This window comes from Oncorhynchus masou, chromosome 14 (assembly GCF_036934945.1).
Source record: "Oncorhynchus masou masou isolate Uvic2021 chromosome 14, UVic_Omas_1.1, whole genome shotgun sequence".
Taxonomy (NCBI): domain Eukaryota; kingdom Metazoa; phylum Chordata; class Actinopteri; order Salmoniformes; family Salmonidae; genus Oncorhynchus; species Oncorhynchus masou.
Window position 1 is genome coordinate 38,766,207 of NC_088225.1, and position 27,942 is coordinate 38,794,148.

At 41.2% G+C, this 27,942-nt stretch overlaps 1 protein-coding gene across 1 annotated transcript in view; it reads left to right on the plus strand.

The window, feature by feature from the left end:
• Positions 1–443: 443 nt before the first annotated feature.
• LOC135553795 (uncharacterized) overlaps positions 444–27,942 on the plus strand; it is a 63,997-nt gene continuing 36,498 nt past the window's right edge. The window contains exons 1-2 of the mRNA XM_064985741.1: positions 444–662; positions 21,440–21,514. Of these exons, the coding sequence (XP_064841813.1) occupies positions 578–662; positions 21,440–21,514 (160 nt within the window). The 5' untranslated portion in view covers positions 444–577. The remainder of the gene's footprint in view (positions 663–21,439; positions 21,515–27,942) is intronic.

Genomic DNA, 27,942 nt, shown 5'->3' on the forward strand with positions numbered 1-27,942 from the left:
GCCAAACTCCCATGTAATTTCCTCCTCTAAAAACCAGAGGGAGGGAGAGAAAGAGGGAGAGGTCCTCTGGTCCAGGAGTCTTATTCTCTCTTTTTGTTGTCCTACGTTTTGTCCTTGCAACATAATCAGCTCCGAAACATTACCAATAGTTAGTCAGGCATTAGTGGGGTTCCCCAGTCTCTCCTTTATCCGATTGTAGCCATTGGCGCGGCAGACTAGCCTAGTGATTAGAGTGTTGGACTAGTAACCGGAAGTTTGCACGTTCAAATCCCCGAGCTGACAAATCTGTCGTTCTGCCCCTGAACAGGCAGTTAACCCACTGTTCCTAGGCCGTCATTGAAAATAAAACATGTTCTTAACTGACTTGCCTGGTTAAATAAAGGTAAAATAAATACAAATTACACCCCTTGGTCTGAGTGATGAAAGCACTTGTCTTTAAGTTTGTAGATCAGTGGAAACGGGAGAGTAGAGAATAGACGCACAATGAGATTTCTATCGAAAGTAAAAGTAAATCGATGCCCTGGGTGCGACGCGAACAGACAGACGCACAACAAACGGCAACAAAGTGCACGGCTTAATGCATGGATCATATAGTGGATCATATAGTGGAAGCTGTTTCATTTTAACCGAGGGGATGGAGACTCTCGATGCCCGCCAGACAGGTGAGATTTTTGGGGTATTTTTCTGCTGGTCTCCTCAATATAGTTTTTATCCGAAGCACCGATACCATCTCCAATGCATGGTGAAATAAAAATAAAAAAACATTTTTTTTTTGAAAAGACAATAAATGTAAACTTATTTTGTACTATTTATTTAAGAGTTTTACTGTTTTTATTTTTGTAAATCTAATTTAATTTCGCCGTATTTTTGTTTGTGAATGATTGCATGTGGCGTGTGATTTGATGCGGGTTTTTGGGGATGTTGGGGGGGGATTCCAGTCAGCAACGAGAGAAAGTGAGGTGTCCTCTCATGACTCCCGGTAGGTGCTGTTCTCCGTTCTGTTATTCAGAAGGAATTACTACCGTGTGTTGCAATCTTAACCTCTGCAATGTTTAATTTGTGTTTGGCCGGTTATCTGGCATTTATTATTTTATTATAGGACTTGTATCATATCCGCCCCCCCCCACATGTTTAAAAGAGCAATACAACTGTGACACGTGGGGTTGACGGGGGACGTGGAGTTCATTAATTAAGCCATACGTTTACTTTCTGATCTGTTTTAATATCATTCTCTCACCCCCCCCCCAGGATGTGGGTAGCTCATTGCCTAGTTAAAGAGAAAAACAACATCTGTTAGACCAGTCTGTTTCAGCTTTGGACCAGAGACATTAAGTTTAGAGCGACGGGACACACATTCTAGCTGCTCTGGGGTCCCTGCTGAAGCCCAGTAGGCTAGTTGCAGAGTAAAACAACATATGTTAGACCAGTCTGTTTCAGCTTTGGATCACAGACATTATGACCAGAGACAGAGACCAGACAGACAGACAGACCAGACAGAGACCAGAGACATTATGTTTAGAGAGACGGGACACACATTCTAGCTGCTCTGGGGTCCCTGCTGAAGCCCAGTAGGCTAGTTGCAGAGTAAAACAACATCTGTTAGACCAGTCTGTTTCAGCTTTGGATCAGAGACATTATGACCAGGGACAGAGATCAGACAGACAGACCAGACAGAGACCAGAGACATTATGTTTAGAGAGATGGGACAAAACATTGAGAATGTTGAATATTGTTCAAAATTCTAGAAAGTCTGTTTTTGATTTTATTTAACTAGACTATTTCAGTTAAGAACAAATTCTTATTTTACAATGATGGCCTACCCCCGACCAAACCCTCCCCTAACCCGAACGACCCTGGGCCAATATTGCACCGCCCTATGGGACCCTCGATCAAGTTCCGGTCCTGATGCTAGAGACCGTAACCCAATGAGAGGTCCTGATGCTAAAGACCGTAACCCAATGAGAGGTCCTGATGCTAGAGACCGTAACCCAATGAGAGGTCCTGATGCTAGAGACCGTAACCCAATGAGAGGTCCTGATGCTAAAGACCGTAACCCAATGAGAGGTCCTGATGCTAAAGACCGTAACCCAATGAGAGGCCCTGATGCTAGAGACCATAACCCAATGAGAGGTCCTGATGCTAGAGACCGTAACCCAATGAGAGGCCCTGATGCTAGAGACCATAACCCAATGAGAGGTCCTGATGCTAAAGACCGTAACCCAATGAGAGGCCCTGATGCTAGAGACCGTAACCCAATGAGAGGTCCTGATGCTAAAGACCGTAACCCAATGAGAGGTCCTGATGCTAGAGGCCGTAACCCAATGAGAGGCCCTGATGCTAGAGACCGTAACCCAATGAGAGGCCCTGATGCTAGAGACCGTAACCCAATGAGAGGTCCTGATGCTAAAGACCGTAACCCAATGAGAGGCCCTGATGCTAAAGACCGTAACCCAATGAGAGGTCCTGATGCTAAAGACCGTAACCCAATGAGAGGCCCTGATGCTAGAGACCGTAACCCAATGAGAGGCCCTGATGCTAGAGACCGTAACCCAATGAGAGGTCCTGATGCTAAAGACCGTAACCCAATGAGAGGCCCTGATGCTAAAGACCGTAACCCAATGAGAGGTCCTGATGCTAAAGACCGTAACCCAATGAGAGGCCCTGATGCTAGAGACCGTAACCCAATGAGAGGTCCTGATGCTAAAGACCGTAACCCAATGAGAGGTCCTGATGCTAGAGACCATAACCCAATGAGAGGTCCTGATGCTAGAGACCGTAACCCAATGAGAGGCCCTGATGCTAGAGACCGTAACCCAATGAGAGGCCCTGATGCTAGAGACCGTAACCCAATGAGAGGTCCTGATGCTAGAGACCGTAACCCAATGAGAGGTCCTGATGCTAGAGACCGTAACCCAATGAGAGGTCCTGATGCTAGAGACCGTAACCCAATGAGAGGTCCTGATGCTAGAGACCGTAACCCAATGAGAGGCCCTGATGCTAGAGACCGTAACCCAATGAGAGGTCCTGATGCTAGAGACCATAACCCAATGAGAGGCCCTGATTCCTACACCGAGCTGAGAGGCCCTGATTCCTACACCTAGCTGAGAGGCCCTGATTCCTACACCTAGCTGAGAGGCCCTGATTCCTACACCTAGCTGAGAGGCCCTGATTCCTACACCTAGCTGAGAGGCCCTGATTCCTACACCTAGCTGAGAGGCCCTGATTCCTACACCTAGCTGAGAGGCCCTGATTCCTACACCTAGCTGAGAGGCCCTGATTCCTACACCAAGCTGAGAGGCCCTGATTCCTACACCAAGCTGAGAGGCCCTGATTCCTACACCTAGCTGAGAGGCCCTGATTCCTACACCTAGCTGAGAGGCCCTGATTCCTACACCTAGCTGATAGGCCCTGATTCCTACACCTAGCTGAGAGGCCCTGATTCCTACACCGAGCTGAGAGGCCCTGATTCCTACACCCAGCTGATAGGCCCTGATTCCTACACCTAGCTGATAGGCCCTGATTCCTACACCGAGCTGAGAGGCCCTGATTCCTACACCTCGCTGAGAGGCCCTGATTCCTACACCGAGCTGAGAGGCCCTGATTCCTACACCTAGCTGAGAGGCCCTGATTCCTACACCGAGCTGAGAGGCCCTGATTCCTACACCTCGCTGATAGGCCCTGATTCCTACACCTAGCTGAGCTGCAGACATCATTGCTCCCCCCCCTTAACATGTATTTTTAATCTCACGCTTGATGTTAAAGATTTTCCCACATTATGGAAATCTGCTTTTGTACTGCCTCTCCTGAAAGGTGGAGATCCTTCGCAACTTGACAACTATTATTAACCCATATCAACATTGTCTGTACCTTCAAAGGTACTGGAGTCCTTAGTTAGTAGGCAGCTAAAAACCTACTTCCAAGAAAACAACATCTTAAATGGAATGTAAATCAGGTTTTTTAGGTCTGTCCAACAGCACTGTTTCAGCAACATTGAAGGTTTTAAATGACGTGCTCTTGATAAGAAAGTTACATTGTGTTGTCTGTCTTTATTGATTTGTCGAAGGCATTTGACACCGTAGACCATATTGTGTTCGTAGTGCAAAGGTTGAAATGTTGTGGAATTACTGGTCGTGCTCTAGCTTTGTTTATAAATGACCTATCACATCGTTCAGAATGTGTAATGGCGGATGGTTGTAAATATGGGTCTATAGAGATGTGCTCAGGTGTTCCGCAAGGTTCTGTTTTGGGCCCACTATTTTTTTGTTTTGTATGTCAACAACATAGACAAGGGAATCTTATTAAAAACAGCGAATGTTCATTTTTTTAATGCAGATGATACTGTTCTAGTGGTAGTAGTTTATCTGTTCTCTATTCTAGTGGTAGTAGTTTATCTGTTCTCTATTCTAGTGGTAGTAGTTTATCTGTTCTCTACTCTAGTGGTAGTAGTTTATCTGTTCTCTATTCTAGTGGTAGTAGTTTATCTGTTCTCTATTCTAGTGGTAGTAGTTTATCTGTTCTCTATTCTAGTGGTAGTAGTTTATCTGTTCTCTATTCTAGTGGTAGTAGTTTATCTGTTCTCTATTCTAGTGGTAGTAGTTTATCTGTTCTCTATTCTAGTGGTAGTAGTTTATCTGTTCTCTATTCTAGTGGTAGCAGTTTATCTGTTCTCTATTCTAGTGGTAGTAGTTTATCTGTTCTCTATTCTAGTGGTAGTAGTTTATCTGTTCTCTATTCTAGTGGTAGTAGTTTATCTGTTCTCTATTCTAGTGGTAGTAGTTTATCTGTTCTCTACTCTAGTGGTAGTAGTTTATCTGTTCTGTATTCTAGTGGTAGTAGTTTATCTGTTCTGTATTCTAGTGGTAGTAGTTTATCTGTTCTCTATTCTAGTGGTAGTAGTTTATCTGTTCTCTACTCTAGTGGTAGTAGTTTATCTGTTCTGTATTCTAGTGGTAGTAGTTTATCTGTTCTGTATTCTAGTGGTAATAGTTTATCTGTTCTCTATTCTAGTGGTAGTAGTTTATCTGTTCTCTATTCTAGTGGTAGTAGTTTATCTGTTCTCTATTCTAGTGGTAGTAGTTTATCTGTTCTCTATTCTAGTGGTAGTAGTTTATCTGTTCTCTATTCTAGTGGTAGTAGTTTATCTGTTCTCTATTCTAGTGGTGGTAGTTTATCTGTTCTCTATTCTAGTGGAGGTAGTTTATCTGTTCTCTATTCTAGTGGTAGTAGTTTATCTGTTTTCTATTCTAGTGGTAGTAGTTTATCTTTAGTTTTTGAAAAATGCCCAAAGACCATTTTAACATTATACAACAGAATCTGTTTCATTCTAACGCTGGTTCTAAATTCTGGTGAAAACAAAATGTTTGTTATTTTCAAATGCCAGGCATGTTACCGAATTCCCAATCTGGCCCTCAAACCATCACGGTCACCTAATAATCCCCAGTTAACAATTGGCTCATTCGTCCCCCCTCCTCTCCCCTGTAACTATTCCCCAGGTCGTTGCTGCAAATGAGAATGTGTTCTCAGTCAACTTACCTGGTAAAACAACAGATAAATAAAATAATAAAAAATTGGAGAAGGGTGTACACTATATATCTGATTGGAGGGGGTGTATTCTATATGGTAATACTATATATTTGATTGGAGGGGGTGTATTCTATATGGTAATACTATATATCTGATTGGAGGGGGTGTATTCTATATGTTAATACTATATATCTGATTGGAGGGTGTATTCTATATGTTAATACTAGATATCTGATTGGAGGGGGTGTATTCTATATGTTAATACTAGATATCTGATTGGAGGGTGTATTCTATATGTTAATACTAGATATCTGATTGGAGGGTGTATTCTATATGTTAATACTAGATATCTGATTGGAGGGGGTGTATTCTATATGTTAATACTATATATCTGATTGGAGGGGGTGTATTCTATATGTTAATATTATATATCTGATTGGAGAGGGTGTATTCTATATGTTAATAATATATATCTGATTGGAGGGGGTGTATTCTATATGGTAATACTATATATCTGATTGGATGGGGTGTATTCTATATGTTAATACTATATATCTGATTGGAGGGGGTGTATTCTATATGGTAATACTATATATCTGATTGGAGGGGGTGTATTCTATATGGTAATACTATATATCTGATTGGAGGGGGTGTATTCTATATGTTAATACTATATATCTGAATGGAGGGGGTGTATTCTATATGTTAATACTAGATATCTGATTGGAGGGGGTGTATTCTATATGTTAATACTAGATATCTGATTGGAGGGTGTATTCTATATGTTAATACTAGATATCTGATTGGAGGGGGTGTATTCTATATGTTAATACTAGATATCTGATTGGAGGGGTGTATTCTATATGTTAATACTATATATCTGATTGGAGGGTGTATTCTATATGTTAATATTATATATCTGATTGGAGAGGGTGTATTCTATATGTTAATAATATATATCTGATTGGAGGGGGTGTATTCTATATGGTAATACTATATATCTGATTGGATGGGGTGTATTCTATATGTTAATACTATATATCTGATTGGAGGGGGTGTATTCTATATGTTAATACTATATATCTGATTGGAGGGGGTGTATTCTATATGTTAATACTATATATCTGATTGGAGGGGGTGTATTCTATATGGTAATAAGAGTGTAATTGTCTTTTTTTCTGTTTTTTGGCTAACTTGTTGGGTTGACAGTCGCTGGTTCGTAGTCATGACTACCCCTGAATTGTATTTGTGTTTATTATGGATTCTCTTCCTGGGTTACGGCAAAATTAAGGAAGTAAATACGATTTTTTGAAACATAACAAAACATTTATTACAGAATTCACAACACACTTAAGTGTGTGGCCCTCAGGCCCATACTCTACTACCACATCTCTACAACACAGATCCATGTGAGTAGAGTGCTATGTTATGATGCGTCTATGCCTGTGTTTGTGTTACTTCACAGACCCCACTGTTCCATAAGGGGTATTTGTATCTGTAATCTAATTTTTTATTTTTTATTTATTAAACATGGATCGCAATCTACACGCTGCATTTTGGTCCGACTCTCCTTCACACATAGAAAACCGTAACAATGGCTCTATGTAGTACTGTGGAATAGAGTTCCATGTAGTCATGGCTCTATGTAGTACTGTGGAATAGAGTTCCATGTAGTCATGGCTCTATGTAGTACTGTGGAATAGAGTTCCACGTAGTCATGGCTCTATGTAGTACTGTGGAATAGAGTTCCATGTAGTCATGGCTCTATGTAGTACTGTGGAATAGAGTTCCATGTAGTCATGGCTCTATGTAGTACTGTGGAATAGAGTTCCATGTAGTCATGGCTCTATGTAGTACTGTGGAATAGAGTTCCATGTAGTCGTGGCTCTATGTAGTACTGTGGAATAGAGTTCCATGTAGTCGTGGCTCTATGTAGTACTGTGGAATAGAGTTCCATGTAGTCGTGGCACTATGTAGTACTGTGGAATAGAGTTCCATGTAGTCGTGGCTCTATGTAGTACTGTGGAATAGAGTTCCATGTAGTCGTGGCTCTATGTAGTACTGTGGAATAGAGTTCCATGTAGTCATGGCTCTATGTAGTACTGTGGAATAGAGTTCCATGTAGTCATGGCTCTATGTAGTACTGTGGAATAGAGTTCGTGTAGTCACGGCTCTATGTAGTACTGTGGAATAGAGTTCCACGTAGTCATGGCTCCATGTAGTACTGTGAAATAGAGTTCCATGTAGTCATGGCTCTATGTAGTGGAATAGAGTTCCACGTAGTCATGGCTCCATGTCGTACTGTGGAATAGAGTTCCATGTCGTCATGGCTCTATGTAGTACTGTGGAATGGAGTTCCATGTAGTCATGGCTCTATGTAGTACTGTGGAATAGAGTTCCATGTAGTCATGGCTCTATGTAGTACTGTGGAATAGAGTTCCATGTAGTCGTGTCTCTATGTAGTACTGTGGAATAGAGTTCCATGTAGTCGTGGCTCTATGTAGTACTGTGGAATAGAGTTCCATGTAGTCATGGCTCTATGTAGTACTGTGGAATAGAGTTCCATGTAGTCATGGCTCTATGTAGTACTGTAGAATAGAGTTCCATGGAGTCATGGCTCTATGTAGTACTGTGGAATAGAGTTCCATGTAGTCATGGCTCTATGTAGTACTGTGGAATAGAGTTCCATGTAGTCATGGCTCTATGTAGTACTGTGGAATAGAGTTCCATGTAGTCATGGCTCTATGTAGTACTGTAGAATAGAGTTCCATGTAGTCATGTCTCTATGTAGTACTGTGGAATAGAGTTCCATGTAGTCATGGCTCTATGTAGTACTGTGGAATAGAGTTCCATGTAGTCATGGCTCTATGTAGTACTGTGGAATAGAGTTCCATGTAGTCATGTCTCTATGTGGTGCTGTGGAATAGAGTTCTATGTAGTCATGTCTCTATGTAGTACTGTGGAATAGAGTTCCATGTAGTCATGGATCTATGTGGTACTGTGGAATAGAGTTCCATGTAGTCATGGCTCTATGTAGTACTGTGGAGTAGAGTTCCATGTAGTCATGGCTCTACGTAGTACTGTGGAATAGAGTTCTATGTAGTCATGTCTCTATGTAGTACTGTGGAATAGAGTTCCATGTAGTCATGGCTCTATGTAGTACTGTGGAATAGAGTTCCATGTAGTCATGGATCTATGTGGTACTGTGGAATAGAGTTCCATGTAGTCATGGCTCTATGTAGTAATGTGGAATAAATAGAGTTCCATGTAGTCATGGCTCTATGTGGTACAGTGGAATAGAGTTCCATGTAGTCATGGCTCTATGTAGTACTGTGGAATAGAGTTCCATGTAGTCATGGCTCTATGTAGTACTGTGGAATAGAGTTCCATGTAGTCATGGCTCTATGTGGTGCTGTGGAATAGAGTTCCATGTAGTCATGGCTCTATGTAGTACTGTGGAATAGAGTTCCATGTAGTCATGTCTCTATGTAGTACTGTGGAATAGAGTTCCATGTAGTCATGGCTCTATGTAGTACTGTGGAATATAGTTCCATGTAGTCATGGCTCTATGTAGTACTGTGGAATAGAGTTCTATGTAGTCATGTCTCTATGTAGTACTGTGGAATAGAGTTCCATGTAGTCATGGCTCTATGTAGTACTGTGGAGTAGAGTTCCATGTAGTCATGGCTCTATGTAGTACTGTGGAATAGAGTTCTATGTAGTCATGTCTCTATGTAGTACTGTGGAATAGAGTTCCATGTAGTCATGGCTCTATGTAGTAATGTGGAATAGAGTTCCATGTAGTCATGGCTCTATGTGGTACTGTGGAATAGAGTTCCATGTAGTCATGGCTATATGTAGTACTGTGGAATAGAGTTCCATGAAGTCATGGCTCTATTTGGTACTGTGGAATAGAGTTCCATGTAGTCATGGCTCTATGTAGTACTGTGGAATAGAGTTCTATGTAGTCATGTCTCTATGTAGTACTGTGGAATAGAGTTCCACGTAGTCATGGCTCTATGTAGTACTGTGGAATAGAGTTCCACGTAGTCATGGCTCTATGTAGTACTGTGGAATAGAGTTCCACGTAGTCATGTCTCTATGTAGTACTGTGGAATAGAGTTCCATGTAGTCATGTCTCTATGTAGTACTGTGGAATAGAGTTCCATGTAGTCGTGGCTCTATGTAGTACTGTGGAATAGAGTTCCATGTAGTCATGGCTCTACGTAGTACTGTGGAATAGAGTTCTATGTAGTCATGTCTCTATGTAGTACTCTGGAATAGAGTTCCATGTAGTCATGGCTCTATGTAGTACTGTGGAATAGAGTTCCATGTAGTCATGGATCTATGTGGTACTGTGGAATAGAGTTCCATGTAGTCATGGCTATATGTAGTACTGTGGAATAGAGTTCCATGAAGTCATGGCTCTATTTAGTACTGTGGAATAGAGTTCCATGTAGTCATGGCTCTATGTAGTACTGTGGAATAGAGTTCTATGTAGTCATGTCTCTATGTAGTACTGTGGAATAGAGTTCCACGTAGTCATGGCTCTATGTAGTACTGTGGAATAGAGTTCCACGTAGTCATGGCTCTATGTAGTACTGTGGAATAGAGTTCCACGTAGTCATGTCTCTATGTAGTACTGTGGAATAGAGTTCCATGTAGTCATGTCTCTATGTAGTACTGTGGAATAGAGTTCCATGTAGTCGTGGCTCTATGTAGTACTGTGGAATAGAGTTCCATGTAGTCATGGCTCTATGTAGTACTGTGGAATAGAGTTCCATGTAGTCATGGCTCTATGTAGTACTGTGGAATAGAGTTCATGTAGTCACGGCTCTATGTAGTACTGTGGAATAGAGTTCCACGTAGTCATGGCTCCATGTAGTACTGTGAAATAGAGTTCCATGTAGTCATGGCTCTATGTAGTGGAATAGAGTTCCACGTAGTCATGGCTCCATGTCGTACTGTGGAATAGAGTTCCATGTCGTCATGGCTCTATGTAGTACTGTGGAATGGAGTTCCATGTAGTCATGGCTCTATGTAGTACTGTGGAATAGAGTTCCATGTAGTCATGGCTCTATGTAGTACTGTGGAATGGAGTTCCATGTAGTCATGGCTCTATGTAGTACTGTGGAATAGAGTTCCATGTAGTCATGGCTCTATGTAGTACTGTGGAATAGAGTTCCATGTAGTCGTGTCTCTATGTAGTACTGTGGAATAGAGTTCCATGTAGTCGTGGCTCTATGTAGTACTGTGGAATAGAGTTCCATGTAGTCATGGCTCTATGTAGTACTGTGGAATAGAGTTCCATGTAGTCATGGCTCTATGTAGTACTGTAGAATAGAGTTCCATGGAGTCATGGCTCTATGTAGTACTGTGGAATAGAGTTCCATGTAGTCATGGCTCTATGTAGTACTGTGGAATAGAGTTCCATGTAGTCATGGCTCTATGTAGTACTGTAGAATAGAGTTCCATGTAGTCATGTCTCTATGTAGTACTGTGGAATAGAGTTCCATGTAGTCATGGCTCTATGTAGTACTGTGGAATAGAGTTCCATGTAGTCATGGCTCTATGTAGTACTGTGGAATAGAGTTCCATGTAGTCATGGCTCTATGTGGTGCTGTGGAATAGAGTTCTATGTAGTCATGTCTCTATGTAGTACTGTGGAATAGAGTTCCATGTAGTCATGGATCTATGTGGTACTGTGGAATAGAGTTCCATGTAGTCATGGCTCTATGTAGTACTGTGGAGTAGAGTTCCATGTAGTCATGGCTCTACGTAGTACTGTGGAATAGAGTTCCATGTAGTCATGGATCTATGTGGTACTGTGGAATAGAGTTCCATGTAGTCATGGCTATATGTAGTACTGTGGAATAGAGTTCCATGAAGTCATGGCTCTATGTGGTACTGTGGAATAGAGTTCCATGTAGTCATGGCTATATGTAGTACTGTGGAATAGAGTTCCATGAAGTCATGTCTCTATGTAGTACTGTGGAATAGAGTTCCACGTAGTCATGGCTCTATGTAGTACTGTGGAATAGAGTTCCACGTAGTCATGGCTCTATGTAGTACTGTGGAATAGAGTTCCACGTAGTCATGTCTCTATGTAGTACTGTGGAATAGAGTTCCATGTAGTCATGTCTCTATGTAGTACTGTGGAATAGAGTTCCATGTAGTCATGGCTCTATGTAGTAATGTGGAATAAATAGAGTTCCATGTAGTCATGGCTCTATGTGGTACAGTGGAATAGAGTTCCATGTAGTCATGGCTCTATGTAGTACTGTGGAATAGAGTTCCATGTAGTCATGGCTCTATGTAGTACTGTGGAATAGAGTTCCATGTAGTCATGGCTCTATGTGCTGCTGTGGAATAGAGTTCCATGTAGTCATGGCTCTATGTAGTACTGTGGAATAGAGTTCCATGTAGTCATGTCTCTATGTAGTACTGTGGAATAGAGTTCCATGTAGTCATGGCTCTATGTAGTACTGTGGAATATAGTTCCATGTAGTCATGGCTCTATGTAGTACTGTGGAATAGAGTTCTATGTAGTCATGTCTCTATGTAGTACTGTGGAATAGAGTTCCATGTAGTCATGGCTCTATGTAGTACTGTGGAGTAGAGTTCCATGTAGTCATGGCTCTATGTAGTACTGTGGAATAGAGTTCTATGTAGTCATGTCTCTATGTAGTACTGCGGAATAGAGTTCCATGTAGTCATGGCTCTATGTAGTAATGTGGAATAGAGTTCCATGTAGTCATGGCTCTATGTGGTACTGTGGAATAGAGTTCCATGTAGTCATGGCTATATGTAGTACTGTGGAATAGAGTTCCATGAAGTCATGGCTCTATTTGGTACTGTGGAATAGAGTTCCATGTAGTCATGGCTCTATGTAGTACTGTGGAATAGAGTTCTATGTAGTCATGTCTCTATGTAGTACTGTGGAATAGAGTTCCACGTAGTCATGGCTCTATGTAGTACTGTGGAATAGAGTTCCACGTAGTCATGGCTCTATGTAGTACTGTGGAATAGAGTTCCACGTAGTCATGTCTCTATGTAGTACTGTGGAATAGAGTTCCATGTAGTCATGTCTCTATGTAGTACTGTGGAATAGAGTTCCATGTAGTCATGGCTCTATGTAGTAATGTGGAATAGAGTTCCATGTAGTCATGGCTCTATGTGGTACTGTGGAATAGAGTTCCATGTAGTCATGGCTATATGTAGTACTGTGGAATAGAGTTCCATGAAGTCATGGCTCTATTTAGTACTGTGGAATAGAGTTCCATGTAGTCATGGCTCTATGTAGTACTGTGGAATAGAGTTCCATGTAGTCATGGCTCTATGTAGTACTGTGGAATAGAGTTCCATGTAGTCATGTCTCTATGTAGTACTGTGGAATAGAGTTCCATGTAGTCATGTCTCTATGTAGTACTGTGGAATAGAGTTCCATGTAGTCATGGCTCTATGTAGTAATGTGGAATAGAGTTCCATGTAGTCATGGCTCTATGTGGTACTGTGGAATAGAGTTCCATGTAGTCATGTCTCTATGTAGTACTGTGGAATAGAGTTCCATGTAGTCATGGCTCTATGTAGTACTGTGGAATAGAGTTCCATGTAGTCATGGCTCTGTGTAGTACTGTGGAATAGAGTTCCATGTAGTCATGTCTCTATGTAGTACTGTGGAATAGAGTTCCATGTAGTCATGTCTCTATATAGTACTGTGGAATAGAGTTCCATGTAGTCATGTCTCTACGTCGTACTGTGGAATAGAGTTCCATGTAGTCATGTCTCTATGTAGTACTGTGGAATAGAGTTCCATGTAGTCATGTCTCTATGTAGTACTGTGGAATAGAGTTCCATGTAGTCATGGCTCTATGTAGTACTGTGGAATAGAGTTCCATGTAGTCATGGCTCTATGTAGTACTGTGGAATAGAGTTCCATGTAGTCATGTCTCTATGTAGTACTGTGGAATAGAGTTCCATGTAGTCATGTCTCTATGTAGTACTGTGGAATAGAGTTCCATGTAGTCATGTCTCTATGTAGTACTGTGGAATAGAGTTCCACGTAGTCATGGCTCTATGTAGTACTGTGGAATAGAGTTCCATGTAGTCATGTCTCTATGTAGTACTGTGGAATAGAGTTCCACGTAGTCATGGCTCTATGTAGTACTGTGGAATAGAGTTCCATGTAGTCATGGCACTATGTAGTACTGTGGAATAGAGTTCCATGTAGTCATGTCTCTATGTGGTGCTGTGGAATAGAGTTCCATGTAGTCATGTCTCTATGTAGTACTGTGGAATAGAGTTCCATGTAGTCATGGATCTATGTAGTACTGTGGAATAGAGTTCCATGTAGTCATGGCTCTATGTAGTACTGTGGAATAGAGTTCCATGTAGTCATGGCTCTATGTAGTACTGTGGAATAGAGTTCCATGTAGTCATGTCTCTATGTAGTACTGTGGAATAGAGTTCCATGTAGTCATGTCTCTATGTAGTACTGTGGAATAGAGTTCCATGTAGTCATGGATCTATGTAGTACTGTGGAATAGAGTTCCATGTAGTCATGGCTCTATGTAGTACTGTGGAATAGAGTTCCATGAAGTCATGGCTCTATTTAGTACTGTGGAATAGAGTTCCATGTAGTCATGGCTCTATGTAGTACTGTGGAATAGAGTTCTATGTAGTCATGTCTCTATGTAGTACTGTGGAATAGAGTTCCACGTAGTCATGGCTCTATGTAGTACTGTGGAATAGAGTTCCACGTAGTCATGGCTCTATGTAGTACTGTGGAATAGAGTTCCACGTAGTCATGTCTCTATGTAGTACTGTGGAATAGAGTTCCATGTAGTCATGTCTCCATGTAGTACTGTGGAATAGAGTTCCATGTAGTCATGTCTCTATTTAGTACTGTGGAATAGAGTTCCATGTAGTCATGTCTCCATGTAGTACTGTGGAATAGAGTTCCATGTAGTCATGTCTCCATGTAGTACTGTGGAATAGAGTTCCATGTAGTCATGTCTCTATGTAGTACTGTGGAATAGAGTTCCATGTAGTCATGTCTCTATGTAGTACTGTGGAATAGAGTTCCATCTAGTCATGTCTCTATGTAGTACTGTGGAATAGAGTTCCACGTAGTCATGGCTCTATGTAGTACTGTGGAATAGAGTTCCATGTAGTCATGTCTCTATTTAGTACTGTGGAATAGAGTTCCATGTAGTCATGTCTCTATTTAGTACTGTGGAATAGAGTTCCATGTAGTCATGGCTCTATGTAGTACTGTGGAATAGAGTTCCATGTAGTCATGTCTCCATGTAGTACTGTGGAATAGAGTTCCATGTAGTCATGTCTCTATGTAGTACTGTGGAATAGAGTTCCATGTAGTCATGGCTCTATGTGGTACTGTGGAATAGAGTTCCATGTAGTCATGTCTCCATGTAGTACTGTGAAATAGAGTTCCATGTAGTCATGGCTCTATGTGGTACTGTGGAATAGAGTTCCATGTAGTCATGTCTCTATGTAGTACTGTGGAATAGAGTTCCATGTAGTCATGGCTCTATGTAGTACTGTGGAATAGAGTTCCATGTAGTCATGGCTCTATGTAGTACTGTGGAATAGAGTTCCATGTAGTCATGTCTCTATGTAGTACTGTGGAATAGAGTTCCATGTAGTCGTGGTTCTATGTAGTACTGTGGAATAGAGTTCCATGTAGTCATGTCTCTATGTAGTACTGTGGAATAGAGTTCCATGTAGTCATGTCTCTATGTAGTACTGTGGAATAGAGTTCCATCTAGTCATGTCTCTATGTAGTACTGTGGAATAGAGTTCCACGTAGTCATGGCTCTATGTAGTACTGTGGAATAGAGTTCCATGTAGTCATGTCTCTATTTAGTACTGTGGAATAGAGTTCCATGTAGTCATGTCTCTATTTAGTACTGTGGAATAGAGTTCCATGTAGTCATGTCTCTATGTAGTACTGTGGAATAGAGTTCCATGTAGTCATGTCTCCATGTAGTACTGTGGAATAGAGTTCCATGTAGTCATGTCTCTATGTAGTACTGTGGAATAGAGTTCCATGTAGTCATGGCTCTATGTGGTACTGTGGAATAGAGTTCCATGTAGTCATGTCTCCATGTAGTACTGTGAAATAGAGTTCCATGTAGTCATGGCTCTATGTGGTACTGTGGAATAGAGTTCCATGTAGTCATGTCTCTATGTAGTACTGTGGAATAGAGTTCCATGTAGTCATGGCTCTATGTAGTACTCCATGTAGTCATGGCTCTATGTAGTACTGTGGAATAGAGTTCCATGTAGTCATGTCTCTATGTAGTACTGTGGAATAGAGTTCCATGTAGTCATGGTTCTATGTAGTACTGTGGAATAGAGTTCCATGTAGTCATGTTCCATGTAGTACTGTGGAATAGAGTTCCATGTAGTCATGTCTCTATGTAGTACTGTGGAATAGAGTTCCATGTAGTCATGGCTCTATGTAGTACTGTGGAATAGAGTTCCATGTAGTCATGTCTCTATGTAGTACTGTGGAATAGAGTTCCATGTAGTCATGTCTCTATGTAGTACTGTGGAATAGAGTTCCATGTAGTCATGGCTCCACGTAGTACTGTGGAATAGAGTTCCATGTAGTCATGTCTCTATGTAGTACTGTGGAATAGAGTTCCATGTAGTCATAGCTCTATGTAGTACTGAGAAATAGAGTTCCATGTAGTCATGTCTCCATGTAGTACTGTGAATAGAGTTCCATAGTCTGTTAGTAGCATGTTTCTCATGTGTCTTGTGGAATAGAGTTCCATGTAGTCATGTCTCTATTGTAGTACTGTGGAATAGAGTTCCATGTAGTCATGTCTCAATTATGTAGTACTGTGGAATAGAGTTCCATGTAGTCATGTCTCTATGTAGTACTGTGGAAGATGGTCAGAGTCCTTATGTAGTCATGTCTCCATGTAGTACTGTGGAATAGAGTTCCATGTAGTATGTGCTCTGAGGACTGTAGTAGGGCAATGTGGACTGTGGATAGAGTTCCATGTAGTCAGTCTGTCTCTATGTAGTACTGTGGAATAGAGTTCCATGTAGTCATGTCTCTATGTAGTACTATGGAATAGAGTTCCATGTGTCATGTCTCTATGTAGTACTGTGAATAGAGTTCCATGTAGTCATGGCTCTATGTAGTACTGTGGAATAGAGTTCCATGTAGTCATGTCTCTATGTAGTACTGTGGAATAGAGTTCCATGTAGTCATGTCTCTATGTAGTACTGTGGAATAGAGTTCCATGTAGTCATGGCTCTATGTGGTACTGTGGAATAGAGTTCCATGTAGTCATGGCTCTATGTAGTACTGTGGAATAGAGTTCCATGTAGTCATGTCTCTATGTAGTACTGTGGAATAGAGTTCCATGTAGTCATGTCTCTATGTAGTACTGTGGAATAGAGTTCCATGTAGTCATGTCTCTATGTAGTACTGTGGAATGAGTTCCATGTAGTCATGGCTCTATGTAGTACTGTGGAATAGAGTTCCATGTAGTCATGTCTCATGTAGTACTGTGGAATAGAGTTCCATGTAGTCATGTCTCTATGTAGTACTGTGGAATAGAGTTCCATGTAGTCATGGCTCTATGTAGTACTGTGGAATAGAGTTCCATGTAGTCATGGCTCTATGTAGTACTGTGGAATAGAGTTCCATGTAGTCATGTTCTATGTAGTACTGTGGAATAGTGTTCCATGTAGTCATGGCTCTATGTAGTACTGTGGAATAGAGTTCCATGTAGTCATGTCTCTATGTAGTACTGTGGAATAGAGTTCCATGTAGTCATGTCTCTATGTAGTACTGTGGAATAGACTGTTCCATGAGTCATGTCTCTATGTAGTACTGTGGAATAGTGTTCCATGTAGTCATGTCTCTATGTAGTACTGTGGAATAGAGTTCCATGTAGTCATGTCTCTATTAGTACTGTGAAATAGAGTTCCATGTAGTCATGACTCTATGTAGTACTGTTGAATAGAGTTTATGTAGTCATGGCTCTATTGTACTGTGGAATAGAGTTCCATGTAGTCATGTCTCTATGTAGTACTGTGGAATAGAGTTCCATGTAGTCATGTCTCTATGTAGTACTGTGAACCTCCCCATTAGTCTGTTATTTAGCATTGTTTCTCAGGACACCTGTCTTTCAAAGATAATATCGTACAAATCGAAATAACTTCACAGATCTGCATTGTAAAGGGTTTAAACACGGTTTCCCAATGCTTGTTCAATGAACCATAAACAATTAATGAACATGCACCTGTGGAACGGTCATTAAGACACTAACAGCTTACAGACGGTAGTTATGGAAGATGGTCAGAGTTATAAAAACTTATGACACTAAAGAGGCCTTTGTACTGACTCTGAAAAACACCCAAAGAAAGATGCTCATCTGCGTGAATGTGCTTTAGGCTGCAAGGAGCGTGAGGACTGCAGATGTGGCCAGGGCAATAAATTGCAATGCCCGTACTGTGAGATGCCTAAGACAGCGCTTCAGGGAGACAGGACAGACAGCTGATCGTCCTTGCAGTGGCAGACCACTTGAAACAACACCTGCACAGGATCGGTACATTCGAACATCACACCTGCATCAATAGGTACAGGATGGCAACAACAACTGTCCATCAGTGCTCAGTCTGTCTGCAATAGGCTGAACTGGACTGAGGTCCTCACCAGGCATCACCGGCAACAACGTCGCCTATGGGCACAAACCCACCGTCGCTGGACCAGACAGGACTGGAAAAAAGTGCTCTTCACTGACGAGTCAGGGTTTTGTCTCACCGCTGGTCGGATTCGCGTTTATTGTCCAAGGAATGAGCGTTACACCGAGGCCTGTACTCTGGAGCGGGATCGATTTGGAGTTGGAGGGTCCGTCATGGTCTGGGGCGGTGTGTCACAGCATCATCGGACTGAGTTTGTTGTCATTGCAGGCAATCTCAACGCTATGTGTTACAGGGAAGACATCCTTCCTCCCTCATGTGGTATCCTTCCTGCAGGCTCATCCTGACATGACCCTCCAGCATGACAATGCCACCAGCCATACTGCTCGTTCTGTGCGTGATTTCCTGCAAGACAGGAAAGTCAGTGTTCTGCCATGGCCAGCGAAGAGCCTGGATCTCAATCCGATTAAGCACATCTGGGAACTGTTGGATCGGAGGGTGAGGGCGAGGGCCATTCCACCCCAAAAATGTCCGGGAACTTGCAGGTGCCTTGGTGGAAGAGTGGGGTAACATCTCACATCAAGAACTGGCAAATCTGTTGCAATCCATGAGGAGGAGATGCACTGCAGTACTTAATGCAGCTGGTGGCCACACCAGATACTGACTGTTACTTTTGATTTTGACCCCACCTTTGTTCAGGGACATATTACTCCATTTCTGCTAGTCACATGTCTGTGGAACATGTTCAGTTCATGTGTCAGTTGTTGAATCTTATGTTCATACAAATATTTACACATATTCAGTCTGCTGAAAATAAACACAGTTGACAGTGAGAGGACGTTTCTTTTTTTTGATGAGTTTATTTGGTCAAACACAATTGGTAACAGGGGCTGATTGGTCAGCTATTTGAGCCAGTAAAAGGTGCTTTACTATTCTTAGGTAGTGGAATGACTTTAGCTTTCCTTCAGGCCTGAGAGGGCACACACTTTCAAGTAGGCTTAAATTGAAGATGTGGCAAATGGGAGTGTCAATATCGTCCTCAGTCATTTTCCATCCAGATTGTCAGACCCTCGGTGGCTTGTCCTTGTTGTCAATACTTTGTTCACCTCTTTCACACTGACTTTACGGAACTCAAAAGTACACTTCTTGTCCGTCATAATATGGTCAGATATACAATCGATGTGTCGTGTCAGCGTTTGTTGCTGGCGTGTCATGCCTAAGTTTGCTTACCTTGCCAATTAAAAAATATCCTTGAGGTAGTTGGCAATATCAGTGGGTTTTATAATGAATGAGCCATCTGATTCAATGACTGACGGAGCTGAGTTTGCCTTATTTACCATTATTTATGTAATTGACCTTTGTTTCATAGTTTCTTCTTCTTTTTAATTCAGTTAAGTCACATGATTTCTCAACTTGCGGTACGTTTGCCAATCCGTTGTGAAGCCACACTTATTTTCCATTACTTTTGCCTCATCCCTTCCAACTATTTTTCAATTCCTCATCAATCCACAGGGGATTTTAACAGTTTTTTTTTACAAGTTCTTAACAGGTGTGTGTCTATTAGTAACTGGGATTAAAGCAATTTCATAAATGTGTCAAGTGCAGCATCTGGGTTGCTTCTCATTACACACCACAGACCAGCAGCGTCTGGGTTGCTCCTCATTACACACCACGGACCAGAAACGTCTGGGTTGCTCCTCATTACACACCACGGACCAGCAACGTCTGGGTTGCTTCTCATTACACACCACAGACTAGCAGCGTCTGGTTGCTCCTCATTACACACCACAGACCAGCAGCGTCTGACCAGCAGCGTGCTCCTCATTACACACCACAGACCAGCAACGTCTGGTTGCTCCTCATTACACACCACAGACCAGCAGCGTCTGGGTTGCTTCTCATTACACACCACAGACCAGCAGCGTCTGGTTGCTCCTCATTACACACCACAGACCAGCAGCGTCTGGGTTGCTCCTCATTACACACCACAGACCAGCAGCGTCTGGTTGTGCCTCATTACACACCACAGACCAGCAGCGTCTGGTTGCTCCTCATTACACACCACAGACCAGCAGCGTCTGGTTGCTCCTCATTACACACCACAGACCAGCAGCGTCTGGTTGCTCCTCATTACACACCACAGACCAGCAGCGTCTGGTTGCTCCTCATTAAACACCACAGACCAGCAGCGTCTGGTTGCTCCTCATTACACACCACAGACCAGCAGCGTCTGGTTGCTCCTCATTACACACCACGGACTAACAACTATTCTTTACATCAACAACATATGAATCACTACAAAACATATTGTATGACCTCGTCACTATATTAGGCCCAGCCTTTGGAACTGGTTTTCCTAAGTTGAGAGGATGCCAAGAAGGTGTAAAGCTGTCATCAAGGCAAAGGGTGGCTATTTTGAAGAATCTCAAATATATTATAATTTTTTTAAACACTTTTTTTGGTTACTACATGATTCCATATGTGTTATTTCATAGTTTTGATGTCTTCACTATTATTCTACAGTGTAGAAAATAGTTAAAAAAAATAAAGAAGAACCCTGGAATGTGTAGGCTGAGAGAGGCTGTCCAAACTGTTGACTGGTACTGTAGGTCTCATCACATATATTATCAAGCATTTCACACACGTTATCCAGATACTGACTGTTAGCACTTGGTGGTCTATAGCAGCTTCCCACCAGAATGGGCTTTAGGCGAGGCAGATGAACCTGTAGCCATTATTACATCAACAGTATTTAACATGAGATCCTCTCTAATCTTTACAGGAATGTGGTTTTGAATATAAACAGCCACACCTCCACCTTTGGCATTCCTGTCTTTTCTGTAGATGTTATAACCTTGTATTGCCACCACTGTATCATTAAAGGTATTGTCTAAGTAGAGTTTCAGATATAGTCAGAATATTAATGTCATCTGTTACTAGCCAGTTATTAATTTCATGAACCTTGTTTCTTAAAGCTACGTATGTTAACGTGGGCTATTTTTGAGCACTTTTCTGTGATGCTTGCTTGTTTTCATTGCTTTACTGGGAAACTTATCAGAAGTAGACATTCTCATGTTATTTATGTTAGTGCAGGGTGAGCTGCACACGGTGGACTTCCTCCTAGGGCGAACCCACATCAGTGTTAACAGCATAAATCTGGTTCCTAGGCACGTGATCGCTGCGTACAATAGATGTAGTATATGCTGATCCAATGTGATTTGGTCAACAGGTGCCAGGATGCAGGATATGGATATCATGGATCTGCACCCCTCCCTCACACCTGAGGTTGAAGACCTTCTGCCAGGTAACCCTGGACTAACACAGAGATATAGTTACCCTGGACTAACACAGAGATATAGTTACCCTGGACTAACACAGAGATATAGTTACCCTGGACTAACACAGAGATATAGTTACCCTGGACTAAACACTGATCTACAGAGATATAGTTACCCTGGACTAAACACTGATCTACAGAGATATAGTTACCCTGGACTAACACAGAGATATAGTTACCCTGGACTAAACACTGATCTACAGAGATATAGTTACCCTGGACTAACACACAGACCCTGACTAGATATAGTTACCCTGGACTAACACAGAGATATAGTTACCCTGGACTAACACAGAGATATAGTTACCCTGGACTAACACAGAGATATAGTTACCCTGGACTAACACAGAGATATAGTTACCCTGGACTAACACAGAGATATAGTTACCCTGGACTAAACACTGATCTACAGAGATATAGTTACCCTGGACTAACACAGAGATATAGTTACCCTGGACTAAACACTGATCTACAGAGATATAGTTACCCTGGACTAACACAGAGATATAGTTACCCTGGACTAACACAGAGATATAGTTACCCTGGACTAAACACTGATCTACAGAGATATAGTTACCCTGGACTTATAGTTACCCTGGACTAAACACAGAGATATAGTTACCCTGGACTAAACACTGATCTACAGAGATATAGTTACCCTGGACTAAACACAGAGATATAGATCTACAGAGATATAGTTACCCTGGACTAAACACTGATCTACAGAGATATAGTTACCCTGGACTAACACAGAGATATAGTTACTGATAAACTACAGAGATATAGTTACCCTGGACTAAACACTGATCTAACACAGAGATATAGTTACCCTGGACTAAACACTGATCTACAGAGATATAGTTACCCTGGACTAAACACTGATCTACAGAGATATAGTTACCCTGGACTAAACACTGAGATATAGTTACCCTGGACTAAAACAGAGATATAGTTACCCTGGACTAACACAGAGATATAGTTACCCTGGACTAACACAGAGATATAGTTACCCTGGACTAAACACTGATCTACAGAGATATAGTTACCCTGGACTAAACACTGATCTACAGAGATATAGTTACCCTGGACTAACACAGAGATATAGTTACCCTGGACTAAACACTGATCTACAGAGATATAGTTACCCTGGACTAAACACTGATCTACAGAGATATAGTTACCCTGGACTAACACAGAGATATAGTTACCCTGGACTAACAGAGATATAGTTACCCTGGACTAAACACTGATCACAGAGATATAGTTACCCTGGACTAAACACTGATCTACAGAGATATAGTTACCCTGGACTAACACACTATAGTTACCCTGGACTAACACAGAGATATAGTTACCCTGGACTAAACACTGATCTACAGAGATATAGTTACCCTGGACTAACACAGAGATATAGTTACCCTGGACTAAACACTGATCTACAGAGATATAGTTACCCTGGACTAAACACTGATCTACAGAGATATAGTTACCCTGGACTAACACAGAGATATAGTTACCCTGGACTAAACACTGATCTACAGAGATATAGTTACCCTGGACTAAACACTGATCTACAGAGATATAGTTACCCTGGACTAAACACTGATCTACAGAGATATAGTTACCCTGGACTAACACAGAGATATAGTTACCCTGGACTAAACACTGATCTACAGAGATATAGTTACCCTGGACTAACACAGAGATATAGTTACCCTGGACTAAACACTGATCTACAGAGATATAGTTACCCTGGACTAAACACTGATCTACAGAGATATAGTTACCCTGGACTAACACAGAGATATAGTTACCCTGGACTAACACAGAGATATAGTTACCCTGGACTAAACACTGATCTACAGAGATATAGTTACCCTGGACTAACACAGAGATATAGTTACCCTGGACTAAACACTATAGTTACCCTGGACTAACACAGATATAGTTACCCTGGACTAAACACTGATCTACAGAGATATAGTTACCCTGGACTAACAGAGATATAGTTACCCTGGACTAAACACTGATCTACAGAGATATAGTTACCCTGGACTAAACAGAGATATAGTTACCCTGGACTAAACAGATCTACAGATATAGTTACCCTGGACTAAACACTGATCTACAGAGATATAGTTACCCTGGACTAAACACTGATCTACAGAGATATAGTTACCCTGGACTAAACACTGATCTACAGAGATATAGTTACCCTGGACTAAACACTGATCTACAGATATAGTTACCCTGGACTAACACAGAGATATAGTTACCCTGGACTAAACACTGATCTAAGAGATATAGTTACCCTGGACTAAACACTGATCTACAGAGATATAGTTACCCTGGACTAACACAGAGATATAGTTACCCTGGACTAAACACTGATCTACAGAGATATAGTTACCCTGGACTAACACAGAGATATAGTTACCCTGGACTAAACACACTATAGTTACCCTGGACTAACACAGAGATATAGTTACCCTGGACTAAACACAGATCTACAGAGATATAGTTACCCTGGACTAAACACTGATCTACAGAGATATAGTTACCCTGGACTAACACAGAGATATAGTTACCCTGGACTAACACAGAGATATAGTTACCCTGGACTAAACACTGATCTACAGAGATATAGTTACCCTGGACTAAACACAGAGATATAGTTACCCTGGACTAACACAGAGATATAGTTACCCTGGACTAAACACTGATCTACAGAGATATAGTTACCCTGGACTAAACACTGATCTACAGAGATATAGTTACCCTGGACTAACACAGAGATATAGTTACCCTGGACTAACACACTAAACACTGATCTACAGAGATATAGTTACCCTGGACTAAACACTGATCTACAGAGATATAGTTACCCTGGACTAACACAGAGATATAGTTACCCTGGACTAAACACAGAGATATAGTTACCCTGGACTAAACACTGATCTACAGAGATATAGTTACCCTGGACTAAACACATCTACAGAGATATAGTTACCCTGGACTAAACACTGATCTACAGAGATATAGTTACCCTGGACTAAACACTGATCTACAGAGATATAGTTACCCTGGACTAACACAGATATAGTTACCCTGGACTAAACACTGATCTACAGAGATATAGTTACCCTGGACTAACACAGAGATATAGTTACCCTGGACTAAACACAGAGATATAGTTACCCTGGACTAAACACTGATCTACAGAGATACAGACCCTGATAAACACTGATCTACAGAGATATAGTTACCCTGGACTAACACAGAGATATAGTTACCCTGGACTAAACACTGATCTACAGAGATATAGTTACCCTGGACTAACACAAACACTGATCTACAGAGATTACCCTGGACTAAACACTGATCTACAGAGATATAGTTACCCTGGACTAAACACTGATCTACAGAGATATAGTTACCCTGGACTAACACAGAGATATAGTTACCCTGGACTAAACACACAGAGATATAGTTACCCTGGACTAAACACTGATCTACAGAGATATAGTTACCCTGGACTAAACACTGATCTACAGAGATATAGTTACCCTGGACTAAACACTGATCACTAAACACTGATCTACAGAGATATAGTTACCCTGGACTAAACACTGATCTACAGAGATATAGTTACCCTGGACTAAACACTGATCTACAGAGATATAGTTACCCTGGACTAACACAGAGATATAGTTACCCTGGACTAACACAGAGATATAGTTACCCTGGACTAAACACTGATCTACAGAGATATAGTTACCCTGGACTAAACACTAGAGATATAGTTACCCTGGACTAACACAGAGATATAGTTACCCTGGACTAAACACTGATCTACAGAGATATAGTTACCCTGGACTAAACACTGATCAACAGAGATATAGTTACCCTGGACTAAACACTGATCTACAGAGATATAGTTACCCTGGACTAACACAGAGATATAGTTACCCTGGACTAAACACTGATCTACAGAGATATAGTTACCCTGGACTAAACACTGATCAACAGAGATATAGTTACCCTGGACTAAACACTGATCTACAGAGATATAGTTACCCTGGACTAAACACTATAGTTATGGACTAAACACATCTACAGAGATATAGTTACCCTGGACTAAACACTGATCTACAGAGATATAGTTACCCTGGACTAAACACTGATCTACAGAGATATAGTTACCCTGGACTAACACAGAGATATAGTTACCCTGGACTAACACAGAGATATAGTTACCCTGGACTAAACACATCTACAGAGATATAGTTACCCTGGACTAAACACTGATCTACAGAGATATAGTTACCCTGGACTAAACACTATAGATCTAAACAGAGATATAGTTACCCTGGACTAAACACAGAGATATAGTTACCCTGGACTAAACACTGATCTACAGAGATATAGTTACCCTGGACTAACACAGAGATATAGTTACCCTGGACTAAACACTGATCTACAGAGATATAGTTACCCTGGACTAAACACTGATCTACAGAGATATAGTTACCCTGGACTAACACAGAGATATAGTTACCCTGGACTAAACACTGATCTACAGAGATATAGTTACCCTGGACTAAACACTGATCTACAGAGATATAGTTACCCTGGACTAACACAGAGATATAGTTACCCTGGACTAAACACAGAGATATAGTTACCCTGGACTAAACACTGATCTACAGAGATATAGTTACCCTGGACTAAACACTGATCTAGAGATATAGTTACCCTGGACTAACACAGAGATATAGTTACCCTGGACTAAACACTGATCTACAGAGATATAGTTACCCTGGACTAAACACTGATCTACAGAGATATAGTTACCCTGGACTAAACACTGATCTACAGAGATATAGTTACCCTGGACTAACACAGATATAGTTACCCTGGACTAAACACTGATCTACAGAGATATAGTTACCCTGGACTAAACACTGATCTACAGAGATATAGTTACCCTGGACTAAACACTGATCTACAGAGATATAGTTACCCTGGACTAAACACTGATCTACAGAGATATAGTTACCCTGGACTAAACACTGATCTACAGAGATATAGTTACCCTGGACTAAACACTGAGAGATATAGTTACCCTGGACTAACACTGAGATATAGTTACCCTGGACTAAACACTGATCTACAGAGATATAGTTACCCTGGACTAAACACTGATCTACAGAGATATAGTTACCCTGGACTAACACAGAGATATAGTTACCCTGGACTAAACACTGATCTACAGAGATATAGTTACCCTGGACTAAACACTGATCTACAGAGATATAGTTACCCTGGACTAACACAGAGATATAGTTACCCTGGACTACACAGAGATATAGTTACCCTGGACTAAACACTGATCTACAGAGATATAGTTACCCTGGACTAAACACTGATCTACAGAGATATAGTTACCCTGGACTAACACAGAGATATAGTTACCCTGGACTAACACAGAGATATAGTTACCCTGGACTAAACACTGATCTACAGAGATATAGTTACCCTGGACTAACACAGAGATATAGTTACCCTGGACTAAACACTGATCTACAGAGATATAGTTACCCTGGACTAAACAGAGATATAGTTACCCTGGACTAAACACTGATCACAGAGATATAGTTACCCTGGACTAAACACTGATCTACAGAGATATAGTTACCCTGGACTAAACAGAGATGTTATGGACTAAACACTGAGATATAGTTACCCTGGACTAAACACTGATCTACAGAGATATAGTTACCCTGGACTAACACTGATCTACAGAGATATAGTTACCCTGGACTAACACAGAGATATAGTTACCCTGGACTAAACACTGATCTACAGAGATATAGTTACCCTGGACTAAACACCCTGACTAAACACTACAGAGATATAGTTACCCTGGACTAAACACTATAGATCTACAGAGATATAGTTACCCTGGACTAAACACTGAGAGATATAGTTACCCTGGACTAAACACTGATCTACAGAGATATAGTTACCCTGGACTAACACAGAGATATATAGTTACCCTGGACTAAACACTGATCTACAGAGATATAGTTACCCTGGACTAACACAGAGATATAGTTACCCTGGACTAAACACTGATCTACAGAGATATAGTTACCCTGGACTAAACACTGATCTACACTAACACAGAGATATAGTTACCCTGGACTAAACACTGATCTACAGATATAGTTACCCTGGACTAAACACTGATCTACAGAGATATAGTTACCCTGGACTAAACACTGATCTACAGAGATATAGTTACCCTGGACTAACACAGAGATATAGTTACCCTGGACTAACACAGAGATATAGTTACCCTGGACTAAACACTGATCTACAGAGATATAGTT